Source organism: Aythya ferina (genome assembly GCF_964211825.1).
Source record: "Aythya ferina genome assembly, chromosome: 1".
Taxonomy (NCBI): Eukaryota; Metazoa; Chordata; class Aves; order Anseriformes; family Anatidae; genus Aythya; species Aythya ferina.
Window position 1 is genome coordinate 206691502 of NC_140296.1, and position 26613 is coordinate 206718114.

At 63.8% G+C, this 26613-nt stretch overlaps 1 protein-coding gene across 7 annotated transcripts in view; it reads right to left on the reverse strand.

Moving 5' to 3' along the window:
• Window positions 1-26613, reverse strand: part of SBF1 (SET binding factor 1) — a 62240-nt gene that overhangs the window by 14763 nt on the left and 20864 nt on the right. For all 7 annotated transcript variants that reach the window (XM_084520548.1, XM_084520546.1, XM_084520543.1 and 4 more), the window contains exons 2-17: window positions 19297-19382; window positions 13808-13945; window positions 13557-13685; window positions 10886-10996; window positions 8150-8255; window positions 7720-7852; window positions 6386-6494; window positions 5315-5428; window positions 4580-4657; window positions 3988-4101; window positions 2717-2845; window positions 2380-2478; window positions 1609-1813; window positions 1152-1264; window positions 523-672; window positions 323-391 (exon numbers count right to left, since the gene is read on the reverse strand). In XM_084520548.1, coding sequence (XP_084376674.1) covers window positions 323-391; window positions 523-672; window positions 1152-1264; window positions 1609-1813; window positions 2380-2478; window positions 2717-2845; window positions 3988-4101; window positions 4580-4657; window positions 5315-5428; window positions 6386-6494; window positions 7720-7852; window positions 8150-8255; window positions 10886-10996; window positions 13557-13685; window positions 13808-13945; window positions 19297-19382 — 1883 coding nt within the window. The remainder of the gene's footprint in view (window positions 1-322; window positions 392-522; window positions 673-1151; window positions 1265-1608; window positions 1814-2379; window positions 2479-2716; window positions 2846-3987; window positions 4102-4579; window positions 4658-5314; window positions 5429-6385; window positions 6495-7719; window positions 7853-8149; window positions 8256-10885; window positions 10997-13556; window positions 13686-13807; window positions 13946-19296; window positions 19383-26613) is intronic.

Here is a 26613-nt window from a genome sequence, read left to right on the forward strand (position 1 = left end):
GATCAGAGCTCCTCCAAGCATTCCTTGCAAACTCTTCTCAGATTTGCTCAGCACTGACCCAGGGCCCAACAGAGATGGGTTTTGGAAGGCAGAATCGATCAGGTGTTGGGACAGGCTGCCCAGGGAAGTGGTGGTCTCCAACCCCAGAGGTATTTAAGAGATTTGTGGACGTGGCACTAAGGGACATGGTATAGCAATGGCACTCAGTGTGCCACATCGATGGTTGGACTCGATGATCCTGAAGGTTTTTTCCAGCCTAGATGGTTCCGTGACCTCAGCCCAGCCTGACTACAGCAGGCATCAGGGCACTGCGGGTACTCACTCGGCAGAAAGCAGTGACCAGCGGCAAGAGAGCAGCTGCAATCCCGTGCTCGTCCATGGCCGTGCAGTCCTGGGGAAGGGAACAGAGCTCAGGGGAGGATTCAGACACCCCGAGGTACCCCCAGCCCCGCACAAGGCTGCCTCCCCCAGCAGGACACGCTCTCCTTCCTGAGGGCTGTGCTCCCCCAGCCCCTCTCCTACCTGCAGGCAGCAGTTCATCATGCGGACTACGAAGTCGAACTGCTGGTGGTCCAGCACGGCCCGGTTCTGCTGCACGTGCAGGTTCAGCTCCTGGGTCAGGCAGTGCCGGGCTGCTCGGCCCTTCATGGCTCGCAGCACGGCAGGGAAGAGCTGCGGGAGGAGAGCAGGAAGATGGGGCCCGGCTGAGCTCTGGGGGACGGTGAGATCAAGGGCAGCCCCCGAGGAGAGGTGCAGGAGGGGCTTCAGGTTCTGGCTGTGCGGGCTGACACCACGTTGTCTGCATGCAGCTGATCCAACGTGGGTGCAAAGCAGAACATCCCCAGCGGGAGCACAGCTCGGGGGGGCTCCCTGCTCAGCAAGGCTGGGGGTAGGACCCCAGCCCGGCCACCTCCGTGGGACAGACCCTGAGGGGCACTGGGAGACCCTGGTGCGTTGGAGGGATCAGCCAACGGCCCAGGGACAGAGCAGGGAGGAACAGGGCTGCGAGAACAAGTGCCCACAGGGCAACTGAGCTGCCTGGCAGAGCTCTGGAGAGAGGCACGGAGCGGCCTCCCCAGCCCATCGTGGGGGAGAGGCAGCCACCTCAGTGCCCTCCCCTCAACCAGCAGCTCCTGGCGAGCCCCCCTCACCTTTTTGGCTTCTAACATCTTGTTCTCGAAGACGTAGGAGATGCAGTTCCTGACCACCTCCAGGCGCCGGGCACTGTTGGCCAGGGCGTTGCCGTTTCGCTCCAGGATGGCAGCTGGGGAGAGAGCGCGCTGTCAGCTCGGGCAGGGCAGGGCAGGGCCATCACCCCAGGGTGGGGGGCGAGGGGTGTCCCCAAGGCTCTGCTGGAGGAATCCTGCAGGGTCTGCAGCTGCTCCCTCATGCTGGCTCCAGCCCAGGGACCTCCAAGCTGGGGTCAGCTAACGGGGACAGCACAGCCGCTCAGCCAGGAGGCAGAACTGCCCACATTTTGCTCGCACGGGACCCTCAGACACGTCGCAGTGCAGAATTGAGGCAGCACCCCGAGAGTGGCACTGCCACGGGGAGCTCCTCCCGAGCAGGGCTGCTCACTGCAGGGACAGGAGCTGTGCGCACACCTACCGATGGGGGGGCCCGACGGCACCATGCACTTCTTCTCCGCCTTCACAGCAGGAGGGGCTGTCTGCAGCTTGGCCGTGGCCTGGTCGATGATCCACTGCACCGTGCCCTCATCCAGGCGGGGAAAAGGCTTCTGGTGGAGGCGCAGGTGGCAGCCCTCCGTGGGCTTCTGCACCTTGTGCATGGTCACTGCGGGGTACGGGTTCTCCTGGCACAGCAAAGGCAGGTTCTTTTCAGGCATGGGGAAGTCGTGTCCCTTCCCAGAGCAGGAGGCTCAGAAAGGCATTTCTGCAACCCCTGCTCCTCTCCTCCTCTCCCAGAAGGTGCTGTACAGCCCCCCGGACCTGCAGTCCTGAGTCCTTAGTTACAGTGCCATCGTGCTCTGCTCTCAGGAGCTGCAAGGACAGCACTCTGGCCCTGAACTCAGCAGCGAGCAGAAAGCCATTCAGGAGGGCTGAAACGCCCAAGGGGCTCTCAGGGCACTGCTCTGCTCTCGGAAGACCTCAGCAGGTCTGTCCTGCGCCATACAACACCTGCATCAGCTGGCCAGCTGCTCCAGAGCAAAGGAAGTGCCTGATGGCCAGGCCACCGCAAAAAAAGGGCTCCTGCTCCCAGGACAGACACCTTCGGGTGTCCTGCCACACCTAACAGTGCAGGGCAGGATGGAACAGCACCGCCAGCACCAGCTCACAGTAACACACGTGGAGGGGGGACAGGATGACCGGGGCTATGACCCAGGTTCCCATCAGTTCCCCTCCAGTGCTCAGGACTCACATTTTTGTAAAGTTTCTCTGCCAGCTCCTTGATGTGCCGCAGGATCTTCTGCTTGTTCCCCTCTTCTGCACGCATGCGCTTCACTTCATAAGCAACGAGCTGGAAGGAGGAGAGGTGGGTGAGAGGAGCAGCAGCCCGCTGGGCAGGATCCCACCGCCCTCCCCGTGCCCCAGCTCCGTCCCCAGAAGCTGCCAGGCCGGGCTCAGCACCGCAGCCAAGCGTCGAGGCAGATCCCCAGCCCGTGCCGTGGGATGGAGCACGTCCCCCCCGTTCCCACCCGTTCCCAGCGCGGGTGGCACGGTGCAGGGTGCCGGCAGGGACCCGGGGAGCTGCTCACCTCATCAAACAGGTCGATGGCACGGTACGGAGCACCCCTCTCGGTCACAAAGCCCGCGAATGCCATGCCCTCCAGCACCTTGGTGAGGAAGTCGTCCTCCGTCAGCCCCCGCTGCCCCAGGAAGGCTGCCTGCAACAGGGAAATGTGGAGCCGTCAGCAGCACGTGGGGCTCCCTGCTCCCCCAGCACCCTCACCCACCCGGTGAGCTGCTGGGAGCAGGGCTGCAGGGTGCTACAAGCAGTCAGCATGGCTATTTGGGCAAGAATGGGATGTTTCTGAGATGCTGCTGTGGCCAAAGCAGCCAAGTGAGCAGGGTTCAGGCTATTTTGTACCGCACGCAGCTGCTGCACGCGATGGTTTTATGAAGTGAATGTTCATTATGCTTCCTAAGCCCTATGGCTGTTTTACCAAGGTAAAGGTAAAAAGTAAAGTTTTTCTTGGTTTTACGGCGTGCTTATAGTTTTATGGAACACATGAATCTTTGTCAGCAATAAACGTTTACTGAGCATTAAAAAAATCATTCAAAACCTGTAAGAACACGCTGGCCACGCTGAGCTGCAGCACCCGAGTCCCTCTGCTCTCTGTCTGTTGTCTTCTCCTCTGCTTGGTCTCCCCACGGACCCCCAAACACCTTGAATATTTTCCTTTTCTCCCTGCCCTGCATTTGCCAACAGCCCCAAGGCACCCGGACAGGCTGGCCCTGCCTGCCTCCTCTCCCCAGGCTCTGCTTCCTTTGCCCAGACTTTAAGATTTTCCCTGAACTTCCTGGGTTTCAGAAAACCCACAGCTCCAGTCTGACATGAGGGATGCCCTCTGTAAGCCTCTGCACGACACCAGGCACAGGAACGTCAGCTGTGGTGCACCTGACATCGTGTGGGCACCAACAGGGAAATGGTATCAGACCTGTGGGACCTCGGGACTCCCAAGGACAAACACGGGATGCAGGTGGAGCTGGCACGGGTGCAGGGCAGGCACCTGCTGGCAACGCAGCTCTTTATTGCTAGATGCAGCTGCATTTGTGCAAACCTTCCCACAGATTCACTCCCCAGCCTTAATTCAACCCATTTGGTGAGGAGTTTATCCACAGACCTACAACGCAGCCTGAAAAAATAACTGCGGTGCGGGCACAAGGCACTGGGGCAGGAGGAGCAGAGTGCCTGCAGCACCACGTCCCCTGCCCGTCCCCTGCCCATCCCCTGCCCACCCCTGCTGGCTGAGCCCCCAGGTTTCCTGCCCTCCCACCACCCCGCGTGCTCCTGCCCCAGCCGTACCTTGTGGAAGCGGATGACGGGCTCGGGATGGATGCGGATGATGTGCAGGCACCAGCGATAGCCCTGCAGCAGCTGTGCAAACAAGCGAAGGAAGACGGCCCGGATCTCCTTGTCCTGCGAACAGGGACGCAGCGCGGTCAGAGGGGCGAGGAGCAGCCAGCAAGCGGGGCAGAAGTTTCCACCCAAGATCCGAGCCACGTGTCAGGCTCGGCCTCTGCTGAGCGGGGCAGGAAACCCAAAGGTTCAAGGGAAAAGGGAGAGGCAGACGGATCCCCCGTGCTCTGCCCTTCACAGTGTCCCTGACACCGCACACGGAGGAAGGAGCTCGCAGCCCCCAGGCGCTGCTCCCAGCAGGGCAGTGCTGCACAGCAAGTGCTGAGCCCCCTCTGGCAGTGCTGCTGGCTCCAGGTCAGAGCACGTCCTGGGGCTGGGGGCAGCGTGCTGAGCCCCCACCCACAGAGGCAGTGGTGCTGAGCGTGGGGCAGCCTGCTCTGTGCCAGCCTGCTCTGTGCCAGCCTGCTCTGTGCCCGCACAGCGCGGTGCCCGCAGGGGCTCTCTGCTCCTGCACCTCCCCTCTTGCCACTGCACTCACCTGCATTTTGAGAGAAGAGGCAGACACAGTGGAAGGGGGGAAGGCGAGATCTGCCACCTCCAGCTCCGGGTCCAAGACCTGCAGAGACAGGGCACAAAGCATGCTCGAGACCGCGGGGATCGGATCCGTCCTCCCAGCCGGGCACGGAGCAGCAGCGCTCCCCAGGAGCCCGGCAGGACCCACGGACGAGGTGTGAGGGGCTCGAAACCTGCAGCCACCAGCCATCAGACCCCCCCCCCGCTGTGCCACGGGCTCCCCGTGGCTGGATGGATGCAGCAGCCCAGGGACAGCTCGGCGGCTGCCTCTCCAGCCCCACGTCCTTGTCACAGCCAGGGAAACGCGTGCCACGGGGGGGGCTCACGCATGTAGCAGAGCTCGGCCCCTCTCCCCCCGGCCCCAGGCCAAGGCTCCCAGCCTTTGTTTGCCTGCGCTGTCCTGGGCACGCACTCGCACGGCCGGCAGGCTCTGGGAACGCGCTAGCAGCCAGAAAAGCAGCTTCAGGGCTGCAGCTGCTTCCTGCCCCAGGGCTGGGAGCCAGCCACCTGATTCCCAGAAACCTTTGGCAGAGGAGCCCCCTGCAGCCCTGCCACGCAGCAGAGGCCATCGGGAGCAGGAGAGGTCCCGTGCGGCGTGGCCAGGGGCGCCCCGAGGCAGGAGCCCTGCCCTCAGCTCCGCTCTGCCCGCTGCCCCCGCGCTCCCCCAGGCCTGGAGGTGCGGAGACGCCGCGGCACTTACCATGGAGAGGGCTTCCCGGGTCTGCTGGAGCAGCGGCTCGGGGAGCAGGGAGATGTGCACGCACTCGGGGACGTTCACTGTCCCACCATCCAGGTCTGCGATAACAACGTCCAGCTGCAAGGGGGGGACAGGCATGAGAGGGGGCCACGGGGAGCTAACGGGGAAGGAGCCCGGCCGAGGGGAGGCCCTCGGGAACCCCAGCTTGTCTCCTCTCCGTCTTCTGCAAGCCCAGAGCACTCTGGCCTTCAGCAGCAATGTTCCCCTACCCACTGTCACTGCACCCAGATATTTGCACTACAACGGCTGGAACAATCCCAGCACTGCCCGCACCCCGCTGCACAGAGCCCACGGCAACGGCACCCAGGAAACAGGGGGCAAGCTGGGTCTGAGGGAGCAGCAGGGGAGGAAAGCTGGCAGAAGAGGGAAGAAGAGGGACGCAGCCCTGCTCGGGAGGCTGGGTCACCGATCCTGGCTTTGTGGGATCAGACTCCTCAGCTGGCTGAGAGGTCTCATGGAGAACACAGACACCGACGCCAGCCCCAGCTCGTCCACCGCCCCGCTTAGCCCAAACGGCACTTCCCAGCTCGTTTGGGAGGCTGCACAAAAGCTTGTTTCAGTTTGGATCAGGCTCATTATGCTTTGATTTAATTCAGTTTCTGCACTGAAGGCTGTCAGGCTGAAGTGCCAACACAGCCTCTTGGACCAGAGCTGCCAGCTGAGTTCCAAACTCCAGCCCTCAGTTAACCCAGGCACTGCTGGCCGGCTGGAGACGTGAGCCCTGCCCAGGCAGCCCCAGGAAGCCCCTGGGAGCCCCAGGTAGCCCCAGGTAGCCCCAGACAGCCCCAGGTAGCCCAAAGCAGCCCCAGGTAGCCCCAAACAGCCCCCCTGGCTTGTGGCCGAGCTGCCTGGCCAGGACAGCACGCCGGGTGCAAGCTGGGTGCTCAGCCTGCTGAGCCAGGCGCCTTTTGGGGCCATTTTCTCTCTCTGGGACCCCTGGCACACAGCCCCACTGCTTCCCCTGGACCATTCCCCGCTCCCAGCCCCCCCAGGACAGGGCAGGGGGGGCCTCACCAGCTCCTGGGTCTCCGACTGGAAGATGGAGTGGACTCCGATGATGAAAGGTGTCGGCGTGCTCAGCACCTCCAGGAGCTGCGCGGGCAGGATGGGCACGTACGTGAAACTGCAAGCAGAAAAAGCAGGAAAGCTGTGAAATCGCTGCAGGCAGTGCAGCCCCTCTCGGTGCCCAGCCCCTGACCCCCCCACGCAGCCCCCCGGCAGAGCAGAGCCCACCAGCCTGGCTCTGCTGCCAGGAGCACAGCGGCGTGTCCCCGAGCAGGGTTTGTGAGCTAGGACATGAGGAGGCAGCACAGCGACCTGCCCCCATCCTCTCTCTGTTCCCTGGCAGCCGATGGTCCCCCCCCCTGCAGGACAGAGCTGTGGGGTGCCGCGTTCCCAGCCAAGCAGATTTTCGTCTGCCACTGTCAGCCCCCGAGGCAACACACGTCTCACAGCTCTGCGAGGTTCCTGAGTGCTTGTGGACACAGACCAGGATCGTTCCCTGGCCCTGGAGTCACAGCCCAAGTCTGGCTGGGGGAAAGGTTCCCAGCACCGCGACTGCAATCCAGCAGAAAGCTTTCCTTGGACTGCAGACAGCCCCTCTGCAGCCTGGGAACACGGCAGGCCAGGGTGGAAACAGCACGACAGGAGCTGGCAGCCACAAGAGCTGGGATGTGGGGATGTGCAGCTAGCGGGCGGGCTGGGGGCTGCGTCCCCACGGCCCCAGGAGGGCGAGCAGGGTGCCGGCTGTCCCACGGGACACTGGAAACAGCTCTGTGTGTGTGTGCCCCGTCCTGGGGGCAGGATCTGCCCCGAGGGTCTTTGGAAGCCTCCCAGCACCCAGCCCTGCCCAGTGGGACGCTGGGGCTGGGACTGGGACTGGGCTGCCCGCAGAAGTGGTGCCCAGAGGCTCAGGGCTCCGCACAGGGGGAGCTACGAGACAGGGGAAGGGAGGAAGGGACGGCCTCTGGGGCACTGCACCCTGCCAGCCCCTCTGAGCACACCCCGGGCTCTCTGCCTGCCCCCAGGGCTAGCAGCCCGATTCCCCTGCCCCAGGACAGGCAGGAGGCAGGGCTGGGAAGCTCACAGCCCTGTGCTGCTGGGGGCACCCGTGGAGTTTCACTGTTGTGCACACCAGAGGCTCCAGAAGGGGAGCTGTGAGCGCAGCCAAGAACAAATCCCTCCTGTTGCCCACGCTGCGTTCACCTGCCCCACGCGGGCAGTGCCCCGGAGGCAGTGATCCCCCAGCCAGGGCACGGAGTGAGGGGGTGGCAAATGCCTGGCTGGTTGTGGTGCCCCTGCTGCCTCCAGCTCTGCGGAGGGCTCGGGGAGCAGGGCGCTTCCCTCACCTGTACTTGAGGGGGAACATGAGGGCCAGGAGAGCCCGGCAGGCGTCGGTGAGCCTCTGGTAGCTGCTGGAGAGAAACAGGATCTTGTGTTCAGTAAGCGCCGCGCAGAAGAGATAGAGCACGTTGGTGATCCCTGGGGAGGAAGGGAGAGAAGAGCACTCAGGAACGAGGGCTGTGCCCCGGCACGGCCCCTTACAGCCCACCCGGCCCGATCCCACTCCCAGCTCCCCGCTCCATGCCGTGCACAGCGGAGGGGCTGACGTCCTGCAGGGAGCCACTGCTGCGGCAGGGTTTGCTCCAACGGGGCTGCAGCTGGAGCACAGCCCCGAGCCCCCACCCCGGGCTGTGGATCTGGTGGGAGCTGCAGCCCAGCGCTCTGCTGGCCTTGGCACTGGAGCCGATGGGAAGGAGGCGCGGGGAGAAGTCTCACCGAGCTGACGGAAGAGCAGGGCCACGCTGCAGCTGCTGACGGGAAGCGAGTCATTGATGGGCGTCTGGATCACCTGCCGGTCCCCCGCGCCCAGCGAGATCGTCCTCTGCAAGACAAAGCAGACGTGTCCGGGGCTTGCACCGAGCGAGGGGACAGCGCCGGCAGCAGCCCGAAGCCCTGCACCAGGACTGAGCCCTCAGCAGCACTTGCAGGAGCGGGGCAGAGCCGTGCTGCAGCTCACGAGGGCTCTCCGGGAGCTCCGTGCCCGAGGAGCAGCTCGCCTGCGCCGTGCCCCCCGGTGCCACCAGGCAGGGGCCGCAGCACCAGCTCTGCACCAGCTCTGCGCAGCCTCAGGCGAGGCCACATCCAAGCAGAGCTGGCCCCATTTGGCTCCTGGGGCAGGGGCTGGGGTGGGCACGCTGGGTGCAGCCCCACGTCTTCTCCCCTGGGGCAATTTTTCCCTGGGCACTGGGAGGCCCCCCAGGTCCTCAGCCTTTCCCCAGAGAGCCGAGGGCAGCCCCGGGTCGCTTTGCTCCTCTCCTTACTCCCCTCCAGGGACACGCTGCTCTGCAGCAGGAGGTTTCGCCACACGACCCACCTCCCCGCTCAGCTCACGCCACCGCAGCAGCCCAGCAGCCTGCCCCGAACGCCGGGCTGGCCACGCAAAGCACCCCTGACCTGCTCTGCCAGCACAGCAGGCCAGGTTTTCACAACCCCCGGGGGAGGCAGAGCACAGCAGCCCTGCTGCCCGGAGCACAGCCCCAAGCACGGCCAGGGCTCCGTGCCTGTGCTGGGGACAGACCCAGCTGCAGGGTGCACGGCCCCCGAGCCCTCGCAGGGCAGGGAGAGGTGGCTGAGGAGCAGACAGACCCGATGAAAGAAGAGGTGTGCGTACCGCTGCTTCGTCGTCCGCGTCAGGCTGAGATAGGGACAGACAGAGATAGCACAGTCAGTTAGAAACACACGGACACAGCCAGGAGAGGGGAGGCACGCACACAGCCACGGAGCAGGGACCCTCAGAGGAGGAGAGGTGCGCACAGACAAAGCGAAAGCAGTGAGACTACACGGAGAGCTCCGGGACACAGCTGGGAACGGGTGAAGCACAGGAAGGGAAGCGCCACCAACAAACTGTCCTCCCTGCAGCACGCTGCTTGTCCCCACGGCACAGATCCATCCTGCAAGGAGCGGGAGCTGACCAACAACTGTGCCAGAACGCACGGCTCACTGAGCCACAGCATCTCCAGAAACCTCCCGGGTGCGAGGCCTCTCCTCGCCCTGCCTGCTGCTGACAGGCTCCACCTGGGAGGAACCAGACGGAGTCAGCCAGCCCTGGGCAGCTCCTGCAGGAGAGCTGCTGCCCGTTCCCATAGCCGGACGCAGCCCGGGATGCTTGGCACAGCCCCAGCCCCGCAGGTTTTGGCAGCAGATTGCTTCCTGCTCCATAGGAGCGGGGTGTGCCCGGCACGCAGCCCTGCAGAGCTCACCCCCACCAGGACCCGCAGCCTCCGGGCTGTTGGGGCAGCACCGAACTGAGGCTGGGCCAAAAAGTCAGCCCAAGGGGCATTGCTGCCCAGCAGAAAGCACCCACACCAGGAACCTGCACGGGAGCAAGAGCGGCCGTCCCCTAGGGTCCTAGGGTCACGGGTGGTGGCAGAACCTCAGCCTGCAGGCAGCGGGGACCTGCAGCACAGCCAGGGCCTTGCAAAAGCTCCTTCCCCTGGGCGCAGAATTGGACGCTGCCTTTTGCTGAGCAGCTGGAAGCGAAGGCACGGCAGGAACAAGTGCCACAGCCGTGGCGATCGTCCAAGGGTTAGCATGGCAAAACAGCTCCGGGGGGTTGCGCTGCTGTCTCCAAGTGCTTCCAGCCACAGGCTCCAGCTGGGCGCTCTCCACTTTTTCCATCTCCTCGTCAATTAGCCCTTACACCCAGCTGCTGCTGGCGTGGGCCTGCAGCCCAGCTGGCCTTCCTGGAGCAGCAGGAGCAGCACAAGGGGAACGCACGGCTCAGGGGGGAAGGGGAGGCACTTTCTGATGGCCCGCTCTGGGCACAAGCAAGGCTGTTGCTCCTCCAGCCCTGTCCAACAATCACAGACACCGGCCACGCACGGGCACAAGCCAGTGGTTTGAGAAGAGAGCTCCGAGCTGTTCATCTAGCAACCAGGAGCCCTGCTTGGCCTGTCTCCCTCGAGCTGGCTCGTCCCTGCTCTCACAGCCGGCCTGTGACCAGCTCTGGAGCAGCTCTCCGTGCAATCAGACAGGGCTGAGTGGAGGAGCAAGACCTCCCTGGAGCAGGGGCAGCCGCAGACCGTGGCAGCTGTTTGCACAGACGGCTCTGCGACCACGCAGCTGGGGTGAGCCCATCCAGCTCTCCCTCCTGCAGGGAGCCACCACAAAGCTGCTTACTCACGGCAAGCCAAGCAGCGAGATGGCCTCAGCTGGTGCAGGAGCTGAGCTGCTCCAAATCACGGAGCTTTGCTGTTTGTACTCAGGAGCACTTGGGAAGGCACCGCGGGCACTACTCAACGCCGTGCCAGCAGCAGTGCCAGCTCGGCAGCAGCCAGCACGTGGAGCCAGCTGCTGCCTGCAGGCCCAGCAGCCCTGCTCAGCTCAGCTCAGCTCAGCTCAGTGCCCAGGACGCAGCCGAGGGGCTGATCCCTGCCCTGTGCCTCCGCTCTGCGGGAGCCGCACGAGGCAGAAGCACGGGGAGGTGGGAGGGGGCGCGGGCAGGCAACCCACCTGAGCTCCCCCGGTGATGGGGATGGTACACGTCAGCAGGTTCCCGATGACATTCTCCAGGGACACGCTCAGTCCGTCCACGTAGATGGTGTAGATCAGGCCCAGGCTGTTCTGCAGAGGGAAGCAGAGCGCGGCTCAGCACCGGCGCAGGGCGCAGCGCGAGGGCCTCCAGCCCGGGCACCGCTCCCTGAGCCTCCCAGTGCCTGTCCCACACAGGAGCACATCCCAGGACAGCCGAGCCCTGGGTGCAGGGCTCGAGGTCTCCCCTCGAGCTTCCTGCAGTGAGTCCTCGTTGGCAGGGTCAGGACATTCAGCCCGTGCCCAGCCTGCTCCCAGAGGGAGCTGGGGCTCAAGGACTCCACAGGCAGAGGGGGAGCTCTCCAGCACTCCTGGTCCCTGTGGAGTTTAACCAAGTCTCATAAAGACCCCAAACAGGGGACAGGGACGAGTCCCCTTGGTCACCGAGGGCTTGTTGGGGCCAGGCTCTGCTCTTCTCACTGCACACACCAAGGAGCCAGCATCAGCTCCTGCACAGGGGCGCAGGCACGGGGCCGTGTTCAACACGTCCTCTGCTGGGACACGAAGAGCCACAGTAATACAAGATATAAAACCAGGAATTCGAGGAATTTGTCTTCAAGGCACTCTGTTTTTTCTCCTCAAACCATCTCTCCGTGTTGGTAGGAAGAGAGGACACCGGCACTGGGCCTTTAGGAGAGAGGTCAGCAAGGGGCAGAGTGAGAAGCGAGTTCCTGTTCCTGCCTGCCCACGGGCACACGGACACACAGACACACGGACACATGGACACACGGACACACGGACACACGGACACAGGCAGCCCTGCTGGCCACACAGCGGAGGGAGCAGGGACCATGACCCCAGCCCAGCACCACAACGACCAAGGGGGAACAGGACGAGGTCTGGGGCTGTGCAGAGACCCCTTCAGAGACCAGAAGGGGCCAGGACAATGAGCCGTGTGCTGGGGAAGCACCAGGCTGCACTTCAAAGTCAGGAAATTCATCTGCTCAACCGAGGGGCAAACCGTGAGGTTTCACCTGTCCCCCTCCTGCTGGGAGGGGCAGGGAGCAGCAAGGATTGCAGCGAACGCTGCTGAAAACAAAACTGCAACAGCGACGCAGCTCCACGGCTCCTCGCAGATCCCAGTGACATTTCTGATCTTCTTGTCGTAGCTTCAGGGGGACACCCCAGGGCCCCAAAGCACAGGAGCTCAGTGCTGCCATGGCTAACTGCTGCCCCGTGGTCACTGGGGTGGGTAACGCACACGCACGCAGCGCTGACACCAAGCAACTGGGAGAGCAATGCCAACACTGCTCAGCCTCCCTGCGAGGGCAGCGGGGCAGAGCGGGCAGGTAGGCAGACATCGAGCTGGGAGCTGTGCCAGCCAGGCTCCAGGCACTGCTGCAGGAAACGTCTGTGTTGGGCAATAAGCGAGCTGACCCACTTTCCTCCAAAAACATCCCCAGCACAACCTGCTCCTGCCCCGTGCGGCAGGCGCGGCGGCCCGGCTGACCTCGCTCTGCCCTCCCAGACCCCAGCCACGAGCAGCTCCTGCGTTTTGGGGAGTCTCAGCTCCACGGGGGGCTGGACAAGGCACAGCTCATCCCCGACGTGAAGACGAACACAGGACACAACTGGTGAGGGGAATGGGTTTTGTGTCCCAGCTCCCGTCTGCTCTCACGCTCCCTCCTGTCCCGGTGTCACTGCTCTCACCGGAGGGTCTCTGTCTTTTCCTGCCACCCCTCAGCCAGCACGGCCTCACGTACACTCAGACACCTTCCCAGCACCATACACAGGTACAAGGTGCATGGTCTGCCTTGCTGTGAGGGTGCCCAAGCGTGGCCCAGGCTGCCCCGACACACTGCATCCGGACACGGTCCTGGGTGACCGGCTCCAGCTGACCCCGCTCCAGCAGGGGTTGGAGCAGAGGTCCCAGCAGGACGTCCCTGCCAGCCCCAGCTGCCCTGGGGTCCTGTGAAGCCCGAGGTCTGTTTGAAGCAGCTCCAGGCTGAAGAATGGAGTGATATTTTTCCCTGTCAGCTATTACCACCAGGAGGGCGCAGCGGCTGAGCACCCCCAAGGAACAGCCCGTGCCCACGGGGCAGGCTGGGAACAAGAGACTCAGGCACGGGGCAGCTACCCCGAAGTGATATCCTCACAGCAGGAGGGAAAAAAGGAAGAATAGAGCCCAGCCTGGTGGAAAATGCCACCCTCCACAAGCGCAGCACCTGGGCTAGCAGCGGATGCTGCCCACATGTGCAGGGCAGAGCTTTAGGAAGGTGCCAGGTCGCAGCCCGTGCCCTCCCAAACCATTTCCAGCCACATAATGCAACGAGTTTGAGGAAAACGCAGATGGTCAAGATAAAGGCTGTACAGGAACAGGCTGTGCTTCATGGTTTTTGCATTAACAGAAGTGGGTCAAGGCCACCAGCCGCCCAGCGTGGCCGGGTCCCTGGTTTGCTGCTCTGTGGCCAGACGTTTGGGTTCAGCGCGCCGAGCGCGGTGGTGCCATGGGACAGGGCGCAGGGAGCAGGCTGGGCTCTGGCAGCACATGGCACTGGGGGACTGCGTGGCCTCCTGCAGCTCCTGCAACCTCGAGGTCTTCACTGAGGTTGCTCCTCCTCGTCTCCCCTCTCCCAGATCGTTTCAGACTTACCCTGAAGACCTCGGCGTGGTCCAGCCGCGACACCAGCACCAGGCTTTTGGGAGCAAAGAGCTGCGCCGGTTGAACAGGAGATGAGGACGACTCTTCCTCCTCCTCGCCATTCCTGGGGTGGCTCTGAGGCTGCGGAGACACGCAGATCAGCCACGTCAGACACCTCTCCCTCTCCCAAATCCCAGGTTCTTCCAGCAGGGGAAAACCAGGCGCCCGCAGCACCAGGCACCCTCCCCGGCAGCCCGTGGTACCTGCGCGCTCTCCACGGCCTCCCAGAAGGTGAAGCAGGCGCAGTAGTGCCGCTCCGAGTTGATGTCAGTCAGCACGGCGACGAAGAAGGTGGGGGGGTTCCTCTCCGTGAAGAGCTGCCAGCCGCTGGGCTGGCAGAACTGCAAGAGAGAGCAGGGGAAGGGGGTGAGCACCGGGACCCGCTGCCACCCCCTGCCTGTCCCGGAGCTGGCACGGGGCTGGGGCTGAGCTGCGCATCGGGAGCGGTGCCTGCAGGATCCGTGCTGGGAGCTCCTCCAGATGGGGTGAGGCTGGGTGCGGGGTGAGGTCAGGGTATGGGGTGAGGCTGGGGCTGTGGGGCTCTGTTGGGGCTGTGGGGTGAGGCCGGGGTGCGGGCACAGCGCTCCGGGAGGGGGCACTGCTCCTGCGGGGCCGGGAGCGCCGACCCGGGCTGCTCCGTGCTGCAGCGCGCGGCTTGGCTGGTTCCTGGGGACTTCCCAAACACCCTCCCGGCCCAGCGGGTAATTCCAGCCCCAGAACTCCCCGCGGGGTTTCAAAATCTCAAGGGATTTTTCTGCATTTCCTCTTCTCAGCATCCGCGTTTGGCTGGTGCTGGCGCTGGAAAATTCCCGGTAGTTTTGGGACCCCACAGAAAGTGCTTGGAGAGCAGGAAAACGCGGCAGCTTCCGCGGGCACAGCCTGGCAGCCCCGAGGACGAGGCGATTTCAGCAAAACGGGGGCTGAGAGTGGGGAGGCCACAGGGCTGGACGGGCACAAACGCCAGCTCCAGCCCTCGCTGCTGAAAGCCTGGGTGCCAGGGGTTGAGCGTGCCATTTCTCAGGCCGTGGGATGAGCAATCTGCATCCCCTGGACTGCTCCCCGTGGAAAACTGCACAAGGACACCACCACCACCACCGCCACCACCGCCACCACCACAGGGCACGGGCCCTGCTCCGCTGCCCCCATAAAGCTGCCCCCTGTGCCGAGGCAGCTCAGACCCATTCTTTTGGGAGCTACGGCACCGCTAAATGGGCGCAGGGCAACGACGGTGCCACACGGACAGGGGCGTGCCTGAGGGTCTTCAGGTGGGCTTTCAGATCTGCCCCAGCTCAGCACCGGAGCCCAGACCTTGATCCTGCCGTGGGAGGCTCTGAACTGAGCCGTCCCGGGGCAGAGGAACGAGAAGAGCTTCAAAACATCCCAGGCTGCTTGGAAGCACAGCACCAGGGCCCAGCTCCTGCTGCTGGGTACCAGCCGTGCACGGCGTTGCTGCAGCCCGATGCACACGATGCTCCTCAGCCATTTATTGTGCACAAGTCCCCACAAAGCAGAGGTCTGATGGGCCTTGTGTCGAGCTCGGTCCTTCTGAAGGGACAAACTGATTCAGCTTCTCCATGGCACATGGGGAAGGATTCAGCTCCTCCGTGGGTGTAGACCAGCTGGGGGTAAGAACAGCAGCGCCCCGGGGCTGGTGCCCAAACGGCAGCACCGTGGAGCTGGGCCACACGGAGCTCACAAGCACAGGAGGACAAAGCCACGGGCCCCCAGGCAGAATTAATGATCCCTGCAGGAGGTGAGCCCGGGGCCTTGCCTCACCCAAACCCGCAGCGGGAGGACGCTGACCCCGTGCCCGTTTCCCCTACGGCTCTGCAGGGCCAGCACCCGAGGCGGGCTGCTCCTCAGCCTTCACGTCTGCAGGAAGGTCTCACAGCAAGACAGAGCCGTGTCCTGGGCTGTGCAGACTCTGCCTAGCGCAGCCAGAAGCATCTTCAGCAACAGAGCCATCCTCTCGTGCCCCTGTGCCTGTCTGCTTGCTGAGCCTTGTTCTCCACAGCTCCGCTTTACTCCTTCAACTCTTCTCCTTCACCGGTGGTGCTGCAGGTCCTCCCCAGGTCTGCAAGGATCGATCTGGGGGCATCTTGTCTATGGCGATCCAGGACAACCCCTGGATCCTTCACATCCACCCCGTGAGGCCAGGGGAGGGCAGAGCCCCCACCGCCCAGCAGGAGGGGAGGACACGGGGAGCCCCCAGCCCCAGCAGCCGGCTCGCTCCTCGCCAAGCCCAGCACAGCCACCGGTGGCTCTGCTCGCTCCTAGCACTGCCAACCCGCAGTCCATGGGTCCAGACCGAAGTGGCAGAGGAGCTCGGCTCAGCTCTCATCACAGCACAGGAGCAAAGTGCCCAAGGACATCTCTGTGCAGCCCGCAGGGGGCCGAGACCCCCAGAACGCAGCCCCACCGAGCCCCCTGCCAGGGCCAGGACCGGCGGCGGCGCGTGGCTGCACAGCCCCGTGCTCTGTTACCCGAACGAGGAGGCTGCAGCTGCCAACACGCAGGCAATTACCTTGTGGTCGGAAAACAAAAGGCCCTCGCTGCTTCACCCCGGGGAGCAGCAGCAGCCCTGATGCTCTCCAGCACGCGGGTGCCAAGAGGAAACGCAGGAAGCGTCTCATCTCTGCCAGCACGCACCAGCTCCCGAGCTGGCGTCTGCCAGCGTTCCCCCTTGGCCACAACGCGCACCTCGACGCCCAGGTGGCCAAAAGGCCAAGAGCATCCTGGCTTGTATCAGGAACAGCGTGACCAGCAGGGCTAGGGAGGTGATCGTCCCCCTGTACTCAGCTCTGGTGAGGCCGCACCTCGAGTACTGTGTTCAGTTTTGGGCCCCTCGCTACAAGAAGGACATCGAGGTGCTTGAGCGAGTCCAGAGAAATGCGACGAAGCTGGTGAGGGGCCTGGAGAACAAGTCCTACGAGGAGCGGCTGAGGGAGCTGGGCTTGTTCAGCCTGGAGAAGAGGAGGCTCAGGGGCGACCTTATTGCTCTTTACAGATACCTTAAAGGAGGCTGTAGCGAGGTGGGGGTTGGCCTGTTCTCCCACGTGCCTGGTGACAGGACGAGGGGGAATGGGCTAAAGTTGTGCCAGGGGAGTTTTAGGTTGGATGTTAGGAATAAATTCTTTACTGAAAGGCTGTCCTGCTGTCCTCGGCCTGTGCTTGGAGAGGAGCGGTGCTGCCACGGGGAAGCACTCACATCCTGTGCCTCTGGAGCAGCTTCCACCAGGAAAAAAAAAAACAAAACAAAACAAAAAACAATTTTTGTTTGGAAATGCTGTCAGCAAGCTGGGGCAGAAGCTGCCAATTCCTCAATTCCTGCTCCCTAAGACACTGAAAATGTGCTCCTCGGAGCAGTCGGACACAGAAGGGACAGCACTGGGGGGCACAAGGCTACCAGTGGGGGCTGCCCGGTGTCCCCACGCTGCCTGCCAGCCCCGCGTGCTGCTCGGCCACGAGCCTCCCGGCGACTGCTGGAAAGCCTCGGAGCCACCCCATGGCTCCCAACAGGACGAGGCTTCAATTGTTTAAATTCCGCAGATTTTTTGGCTGGACAGTTTGGCCCTTGGGAAAAAAGCGCAGCTTTCCTCTTTCTTGGCACAGGTCCCAAGTCCCCTGCAGACAACAAGGAAACGCGAACCAGAAAAATAATACAGATTTTTGCCTCAGACAAAGTAAATAGCGACGTCCAGGAGTGTGCTGGGATTACGGGGAGCACGCAGTAAATAGGAAGAAGGTTTCCCACCGGCGGTCCCGAGGACTGGTGGGCACGCAGCGCCACGTGGCAGCTAGAGGAGCTCCACGAGCAGAGCACCCGAGATGAGAACAGGGACCAGGAGACGTGTCCAGCCCCGAGCTGCTCGCTCCTGGCAGACACCCGGAGCACGTCGGCAGCCCCCTTGGGCAGGGGGTTCACGTGGCAAGGGTTGGGTAGTGGGGGCCAAAGGGGTGGCTGCTGTGAGAAGAGGCCAGAAGCTGACCTGTGTTAGATAAGGGGCCTGCTGCTGGCCAGAGCAGATTGAAGAAAGGGGAAAAAAATTGCTGGGGAACAGCAGCTGGGAGAGAGAGGAGTGAGAAAGCTCCCTGCAGCCCCCAGGTGAGTGCAGCAGGAGGCAGGAGGTGCTCCAGGCACGCAGCACAAGTTCCCCTGTGGGTTGTGGAGAGGCCCCTGGTGGAGCAGGCTGTCCCCCTGCACCCATGGGTCCCACACGGAGCAGATCTCCACGCTGCAGCCCGTGGAGAGGAGCCCACATGGAGCAGGGGGCTGGGGGGAGCTGCCACCCGTGGGGGCCCCGTGCTGGAGCAGTTTGGGACTGGGGGATGGACCCCGTGGGACGGAGCCGTGTGGGAGCAGTTCCTGAAGAGCTGCAGCCTTTGGTCAGTAGGATCATGTGGGATCAGCTGGGGAAGGACGGCATCCCATGGCAGGGACCCCACGGGGAGCAGGGGCACAGAGGGACCGAGGAGGAGCGGAGGAGGAAGAGCGCTGCAGGCTGACTGCAGGCCCCAGGCCCCTGCGCTGCTCGGGGGGAGGAGGTGGAAGAGAGCGGGTGGGGAAAGGTGTTTTGGGGTTGTTTTTGTTTCCCACTGCTCTAGCTTGTGAGCAACAGGCAATAAACTTCATTATCTCCTTTCTCAGAGTCTGTTTTGCCCGTGACGGCAATCGCTGAGTGACCTCCCTGTCCTTATCTCAACCCTCTCCACATTTTCTTCCCCTTTCCCTTTGAGCAGGGGGAGCTCGGCTGCCCACCCCAGTCAAACCCCCGCACCCTGCAGGCACCAGCAGAGGTTTGTGCACCCAAAGTGCTGCCCGTGGGAGAGGCAGGCAAGGCAGAGCCCAGCACACACCACCTCAGCCCCACGTCTGCTCGGAGGGGACGAAGCCCTGGGGACAGCGTGACCCCGATGGGGTCCCCTTCTACATCAGGAACCCGCAGCTCCCCTGGCCAACACGAGGGCTGCTCAGGGATCCTAATGCTTGTAGGGCAGCAAATGAACTTCTAAAACTTCGTCGTTGTCACAGTTTGTGCTCCGCTGCACTCAGCCAGGACCAGGGAAGAGCTGCAGGAGGAGGAACGCAGCCGAGAGGGGGCCTCGGCCTCATGGTGAGGGGGTCCCGCGGAGCCCACGCCGCTTTCCAGCAGAGCGGCAGCCCCGACGCAGCAGGGAAGGGTTTTAAAAGAACTCCTGCTCAAATTTAGAAACCGAGGAGAACAATCCTATTATCCTTGATTAGCTAAAAGCTGGTTTGTGAAGAACCCACGCAGCGCCAAATTAGACTGGGTGTGTCGCTCTGGGTACGACCCAGCAGCGATCGCAACCTCAAAGGGCTGCACGGCAGCGGCCGGAGGGCTGGGGGAGGGATCCAGGGCCCCCACCCCTGGCCCGGCGGATGCAAGAGGAGCACACCCAGCCCTGCAGCAGGGCGAGCCCCCGCCGGCCCGGGCTGGGCAGCGCTGGGAGAGCTCTGCTGATGGACGAGCCCCACTGCTGGGGACGGGGACGTGGAGCTTCATCCGTGCAGCTCCCGAGGGAAGCGTGGCCAGGAGCAGTGGGGGCACGCCGAAACCCACCGCTGCCAGGGCTGTGTTGGGGCGGGTGGGCGCTGCTCTCTGCTGGGGCAGTGCGGGGCCGTAGTGGGACAGCCGGCCCAGGCCCTGGCCCCAAAGGGCAGCACACTCACCAGCTCGATGCCTTGAGGAAAGGGGTTGTCCTCCCAGTCCTTCTCGGGGAAGCGCTGCAGGATCTGTCCCTGTCCATCCCCGCTGCCTGCAGGAAGGAGAGGAGGGTTAGAGGGCAGGCAGCCTCCTGGTGATGCCAGGCAGAGCTCCAGCAGCACGACACCCCCACGGACACGGCAGCGCAGCAGCGACCCCAGCCCCTCCACGGGCACGGCCACGCGCGCCCTGGCACAGGAGCAAACAGCCCCGAGCAGCTCTGGGGATGCACAACCTGGCACAGCAGAAGTGCAGCAGATCTCCGGCCAAGTTTACCCTTGGTTTCCTTCCTCCTTGCCACTGCTCGTTATCTGCAACTTGGCACTCGACGTTTTCCCCGAACAATGGAACCGAGCTGCTCTGTTTCATTTTCGGGTTCCCCTGGGGCCCGCAGCTGCCCCGTGGCTTTACATCACCTGAAGCCCACCCCGCTGCTGAAGGCCACCCACACCTTCCCCCGGCTGAACCCAGCAAAACGAGCATCCCCCGCTCGCCCCCTGCCCGAGCTGGCCACGTAAGCACGGAGCCGGGCACAGCAGGGACGAGGCCAGCGCTCCAGGAGGCACCCAGAGGGCCTGAAGCAGCAGCAAAACCCCACTGAGGCTCCTGTAACTCCTGCTGCGCTCCTGGAGCTGTCTGTGAGGCCAGCGATGTGGCCTGGCACTGCCCACGTCCCCTCAGCTATGAGCTTACACACGGTAAATCCCTGCTCCAGGGCACGGAGCTGCAGGGAGGCACCCAGGGCGCTGGCGGAGGGGTGGCCCCAGCCCACGGACCCGCCGGGGGTCCCGGCGGACGCCTCCTCTCCTCCTGGCAGGGACGTCCCAAGCCTGTGGGGCCACGTCACGGGAGGAGCCGTGCCGGGAGGTGCGCGCCGCCGGCGGGATATTTTGGGCACCCAGACCTGTCTCCACCACCCCGCTCACCACCGGCCAGCCACAGCTGAATTTAGCAGAAGACGGCATCAGAAGAGATGCCACTTATAGCCCGAGGACCGAAATGGAAAGGTCAGTGCCAAGTTGTGAAGAAAACAGTGCCAGGCGGCACGTTGGCCGAATCCCCCTCGCCCGCCCCTCGGGCAGGGCTGGCGCAGCGGTGGCACCAAGCGCCGCGAGGGCTGCCTGCTCCAGCACTGCGGGGCTGCACGGGCAGCACGAATGGAGAGGTCGCTCCGGCAGATGTTGGAGCAAGAGGGCACTCAGCCCCTGGGTTTCTCCAGCACGTTATTTAGCAAGGTGTGCCCTCCATGCGCCCCAGCTCCTTCTGCCAGCACCACCAACCGGCCTGGCCCACAAACTCCGAGCAGCCGTCGGTGCCGAGCCGTCCGGCGCTCCCCTCGGTCCCTCCTCGGGCAGCCCGACCCTGCCTCCTGCTCCCTGCCCCGGCACACATCTGCCTATCGGGCTGTTCCATCAGCGCAGCCCTTCCTGCGGCACGGAGCCGGCCCGGCTCGCCGATTCTTCTGCTCCCCGTCCCGGGAAGGCACGTGTGCGTGTGAACGGGCGCTGGCGCAGCTGCCGCGCTCCTCTCCTTCCTTCCTGCCGGCTCCTCCGCGCAGGAACGGCCGCGGGACCGAAGGTGACACCTGGCCGCTGCTCCTGGGGCAGCCTGCGACGCCCGGGATCCGTGTCGGGCTATATTTGGAAGTTTATGAGATCTTATCACAATACGGGAAACTCTAAATAAGCAAAAAGTTAAACACTCAGCTGACGCACCACAACCCAGTGACCTCAAGGCCCGGGCAGGCACGCTGGCACGCTGGGGACACTGGGGACGCTGGAGACACTCTCCCGGGGCAGGCAGCTCCCAGCCCGGCCAGGGCTGTGGCCGAGCGAGAAGCTCCCCACCGCTCCCCTTGCTCCTGACACCACTGAGTGCTGGGACGAGAGCAGCTCAGCCCCAGTGCCCAGCGGAACAGCCGGACCGGGGCTGCGCTCAGGGGCCCTGTGCCCTGCTCCCGGAGCATCCCCTGGGCCCTGCAGCCCCGTCCCCCCAGCCTGGAGGCTGCCCCCAGCCCCTGCGCACCTCTCCAGGCTGGCACTGCCCGCAGGAAGCTCGCAGCAGTGTTTCCATCCACTTGGACCTGCCCCTCGCTGTGACAGCAGCATGAGGGAACTTGAAGAAACACTTCCATGCAGGGGATCGTGGCTGGCTCAGCTCCTCCCAGGGCCGTGCCTGCAGCCCAGGGCCCTGCCTGCGTCCCCCAGCACTGCACAGCCCGTGCTCAGCCTCCAGAGCACTCAGACATCGCTCCCAAGGTCATTAGGAGCTTCAAATTGCTCCCCGGCATCTCACAGCTGAAATTGGTTCAAGCTCAGCTGTTTTAAAGCACCACGAGGTGCTCAGCCCCCACCGGGCCCAAACCTGCCCGCGCCGTGCCATGGAGGCGGGCACGGGGCTGCCCGCAGGCTGCTCATGGTGCTCCCGGAGCAAGCAGCGACCGAGATAACCCTCACCAGGCCACGAAGAGGGTGAAACAGCGTTGGGCAATCACCCCGCAAGAAGCAGGAGCTATTGCATCAACTGCTGCCCCGCTGTGACTAACGTGCCAGCACCTCTCTGCCGCGCTCAGCTCCACCTGCAGGGCCAGAATCTGGCACCGCTGCCACGCGGTGGCTGGAGAGAAACGGCACGGAAAGGGCCTGGGGAAAGCAGGCACCGTGGGGAAGTGCCCAGGCAAATGTGTGGACCAAACGAGCACCTGAGTGTCCAGGATGGCTGGCACTGAAGCAAGCAGAACGCCGCGTTCAGCTGCTGCGAGGAGGCTGGGGAAGGAAGCGAGCAGCAGGCGAGGCGCAGCAGCGAGCGGCACGGCCCCGGCTGAGCACGGGCCAAGAGCACCGGGCTGCAGGAGCCCGCAGCGAGAAAGCGGCAGCAGGAAGCTCCCCGATTCCTGTTTGCTGGCCAAGCACAAAAGATCTGGAGCACGGGACAGCAGCCCAAGGCTGCGACCCGCACGAGGTTGGCCAGGCACCAGCAGCTCCCCGCGGCACGCTCGGCTGCGGGCTGCAGGCTCGCCCTCGGCCGGAGCACTGCAGGCACCGTGACCTCTGCCAACACTCAAGCCTGCTGAGCAGCACCGAGCTGCCCAGAAAAGCCACTCCAGCTCTTGGAGGCACTACAACGAGTGCCCCCCTTCTCTCTGCCCAGCAGGAGGGCAGGGGACAAGCTGCAGCCACGACAGCCGTGGGGGACGTCGCTGCAGGGCCCTGCGCGGGCTGGAGTGGGCACAGCAGGGAGGGATGTGTCTCCTGCAGAGCCCTGGGAGCTGTGCGGGTCCCCTCCCCAGCTCCCCCAGCAGGAAGCAGCCTCCTTTTTCACCCCAGCACCACTCCTGCTGTTTCACTTTCAGACACAATCCTTACCGGCCGTCACCGCTGGCTCTCATTTCCCCTGCGTTGCCCGTCAGGCCTCACCCCAGAAGAGAAGCTTTGGAGACAGGCTCCAGCCAAATCCCTTCTCATTTCTTCCTTTCAGCCTCAGGAGGAAGCTCCTTTGAGGTCCTCCTCATACAAATGTCACACTGAGGCTCCTGTGTTCACCCCCTTGGCCCCAGAGTTTCCTCCAAGACGAGGGGATTCATCACGCTGAGCGGAGGAGACGAAGCACCGCAGCCAACGGGGGTCAGCACAAAGGCACACAAGAGGCAGGGACACCACAGGGACACCACGGACATCATCTCCTCCTCCGGGAGAAGCTTTGGGGGTTCACCAAACTGTGCAAGGAATCAGGGGGAAGTCAGGGGTTCGGAACTTGATCCTGCAAGCCACAGCCCTGCTTCTCCCTCAGTGCCCTGCAACTTCACAGCTGGTGCCTGGACACCAAGGTGAGCCCCAGGAGGCAGCCAAGGGACCGGTGGCAGCGAGACCGTGGACAGCACGAGGTGGATTTCAGGCCTGGTGCTCGGGAACTGAGAGCAGCCACAGCTCCACCGCCCCGGTACCTGGAGGCAGGGTGTCCCTGTGCTCCTGGGATCCAGCAGGATGGCAGGGTGTCCCTGTGCTCCTGGGATCCAGCAGGACAGCAGGCAGCTCTGTGCTGGGAGCAGGGTGCAGGACCCCGAGAGACCTGCGGTGATGTGCAGCACCACGGTCCCAGCGGCACGAGACTTCGTGCAACCTGCAGGAGCACCGGGCGCACCCCTGCGGAACGGAGAGCGGGGCGCTGCGGGCACCAGCAGCACGGCTGCTTCCCCTCGGGTCGGGGCTGCCCTAAGGGACAGGAGGGGTCTGAAGGCTGCCGTGAGCCAAAAGCCACCTGTACAACCCCAGGGTGAGACAGCAGGTACGGTGCCTGCAGAGAAAGGTGCCGAGCCGTGAGCAGGGCAGTGCTTCCTAAACCCAACCAGGTCCCGGCCGCCTTGGGGTGCTGTGCCGCTGCGGTGGCCCCAGGGAGCAGCGGGAGCATTGCCCCCCCTGGTCCACATCACCCCCCCTGGTCCCTGGGGGCTGCCCCAGCACGTCGAACAGCCCCAGCCCCAGCCCCAGCACCGGTGGCCGCGGCTGCCCCGGGACCAGGGTGGGGAGCGGAGGTCCCAGCCCGGCCAAACCCCGCGCACCGGAGGGCACGGCAGCCCCGAACAACACGGCGAGTGTCTGCCCGGGACACAATAACTGCAGTGTTCCCCCGTTACATATTTATGACACCAGCACGAAGAATGGCTTTGCTATGGGGGAGCACAAAAGGGCTGTGTGCGGTGCTGAGGATGGAGCTGCCCCGCTCCTCCCTGCCCCTGCGCGGTCCCAGCTCCCCCGGGGAGAAGCCCACCCGTGCCCCAAAGCCACCGCGGCCCCGCGGGAGCACGATGCCACCGCTGAGGGCACGGCTCACCGGGCAGCCAGCCGTGGTGGTGGCATTCGCTGGGCTCGTGCTGTCCCCTCCTGCTCCTCCCAGAGCCCCGACCCGCTGCCCCATGTGTCTGCAGAGGGGCCGGCGAGCCAGACCAATAAATAACCCACACTTTTTTCTTCGCTTCATGTTTTAGTGCCACTTCACAGGGCGAAAACTTGGGAAAAGACAAGAGTTCGGCCCTTTCCCAGGCGGCGAGAAAACCAGATGCCTGCGTGCCAGCTGAGTCAAGCAGCCCTGGAAGCAGCCGCAAACTCGAGGCAGATTTGAATCGACACCAACAGGAGCAGCGGCCCCACAGCAAACCTGCAGGACAAGAGCAGGGCGACGCGGAGGCTGCGGGCTCTAATTCCACTTCTGGTGGTTTTTAGGGCGAAACACTCCGTAAAGAACCAAGGTCGCGCTCAGCATGCCAGCTTCTGTGCCGGGTATATCAGAAATAAAAGGACGAAAACAAACGAGGTCTCTGTTTAAAGATCGCCTGGGTGATGTTTGAAGACACGCTCGGCTCTCCGTAAACACGAGGTGATAAGGATCAGAGGGACAAACAGTGCAGGATGGGACCGAACCGCTGGACGGGGAAACGAGCTGCCTACGTGCGGGCCCAACGAGGAGGGGAGCGCCCTGTTGCTGGGAAAGTTTCCTGCAGTTGCGGAACTTCTCCCAGCTGCAGGCGAAGCACTCGACTCTTGGGTCACTTCGCTCCCAGAAAAACGTCCCCGGCACCGCGTCCGCGGGACGACACGGCCCCCGGCCAGACCCGACAGCGTTCCTCCGGGGCACGGCGCTGCCGGGAGCCCTGGGAGCCCTGGCCGAGCTGGGGAGCTGCTCGGTAAGGAGACTTTTATAGAAGAGCTAAAATTAAAGCCTCCACAGAACTGGACGGCGTTGTTCTCCCTCGCAGACCTCTCCGTAATTCTATTTTCACACCATTCCTTGCCCGGGCCCCAGCTCTCGTCCCCAGGCTGTCATTACCGTTCTCAAACCCGTTCTTAGCGATCTCCAATTAGGGCCCAGAAGTGTCACCGAGACATCCCCTCTCCTTCCGGACACCATCCCGTGCGCGGCCACCGCCGGGGCCACCGGGGCCGGGACCCACCGGAGCCACTGCTCGGGGTCTGGGTGCTGCGGGGGGAACCCTGAGAAACCACAGGATGAGTCCCCTGCCCACTTGTGGCACCAGTCCCCTGCATGCCCACGGGACGGGTCCCCTGCCCACCCATGGGTGACCCCGGCTGCCCTCCCACCCCCTCCGGCAGTGCCCGCTCAGATCTCCGACCAAGGCGTCTCCCGAGGTCTCCGAAGCCGCTGCTCGTGCCCACGCAGGATGTTTCCACGATGACAGCCCTGACCCGCAGCCCAGGAGGAACTGAGCGGGTCCGGAGAGATCCCTCCTCGCTCAGGACCCGTCACAGAGGGTGGCTCAGGACCCCCGGGACAGCGGCACGTCCATTGTGCTGGGCAGGGGGGGGAGAAAACGCTTTACTGCCGCCTCCGGCACAGGTTGAGAGCCGAGGCACGGCACATGCTGATACGAAGCTTTCCTCTTTTGTAAAGCTTTCCTGTTCCTTGAGCACACGCCAAGAGGAGAGTCGTATTTATCTTTAGAAACATTAAGGCATAAGAGGAAGCAATTAAAAAAAAAATATCCGCCTGTTTCCAAGAGCTTGTCCCAGAGAAGTGCTGCTCGGGGCCCGCAGGGTTCCTGGCAGCCGGCGAGATAAGCGTTTTACAGCTGCCTACCGCTGGCTCACCCTTGGCCATTTCTGGAAATGCTCCTGCAGGGACATAAGAGGAAGTCCCACACAGAAACCTCGGGCTGTGGAAACAGCCCCCGGCCCACACAAGCCCCCGCTGTGCTCCCAAGGCACCTCGATGCCCTCGGCACGCTGAGGGGCCAGCCCCGGGTGCCCCCTGCGCCCCTGGAGACCCCCAGAGCCCTTCAAGGAGCCCCCCACAAAGGCCGTGCCGAGCCTCCGCGGCCCGAGGGTGCACGCAGGCACCGCAGCACCAGGAGCTGCAGCTCGTGTCGGGGGGATGCTGCTCCTGGTGACACGGTGTGGGCTGCTCCAGCCTCGTGGCTTGCACGCTCCTAACCCTGGTGAGAGCTCCTCACGGGGAACCCGAGCTCCCTGAACACCGGTTTGCCCAGCCGGCACTTTGCCAGACGGTCAGGATGCCAACTCAGCTCCCAGGTTTCCACAAACCACAACCCGAAAGCCACCGCTGCAGTGAAAAGCTGCTGGGGGGCCCCGCTTGTACCCAGCCCTGCCCGTGCCTGTGCCCAGGGCTCCCCAGCCCCAGTGTCAGAGCCCAGCCGAGGGGCGAGGTGTGCGAGGACCCCCAGCAGGCAGGGACACGCTGCCCGGCCCCGACACTCTCCGATTATCAGGGCTTTATGGAGGTGGAGAGAGCCCAAACGGTGCCATGTGGCA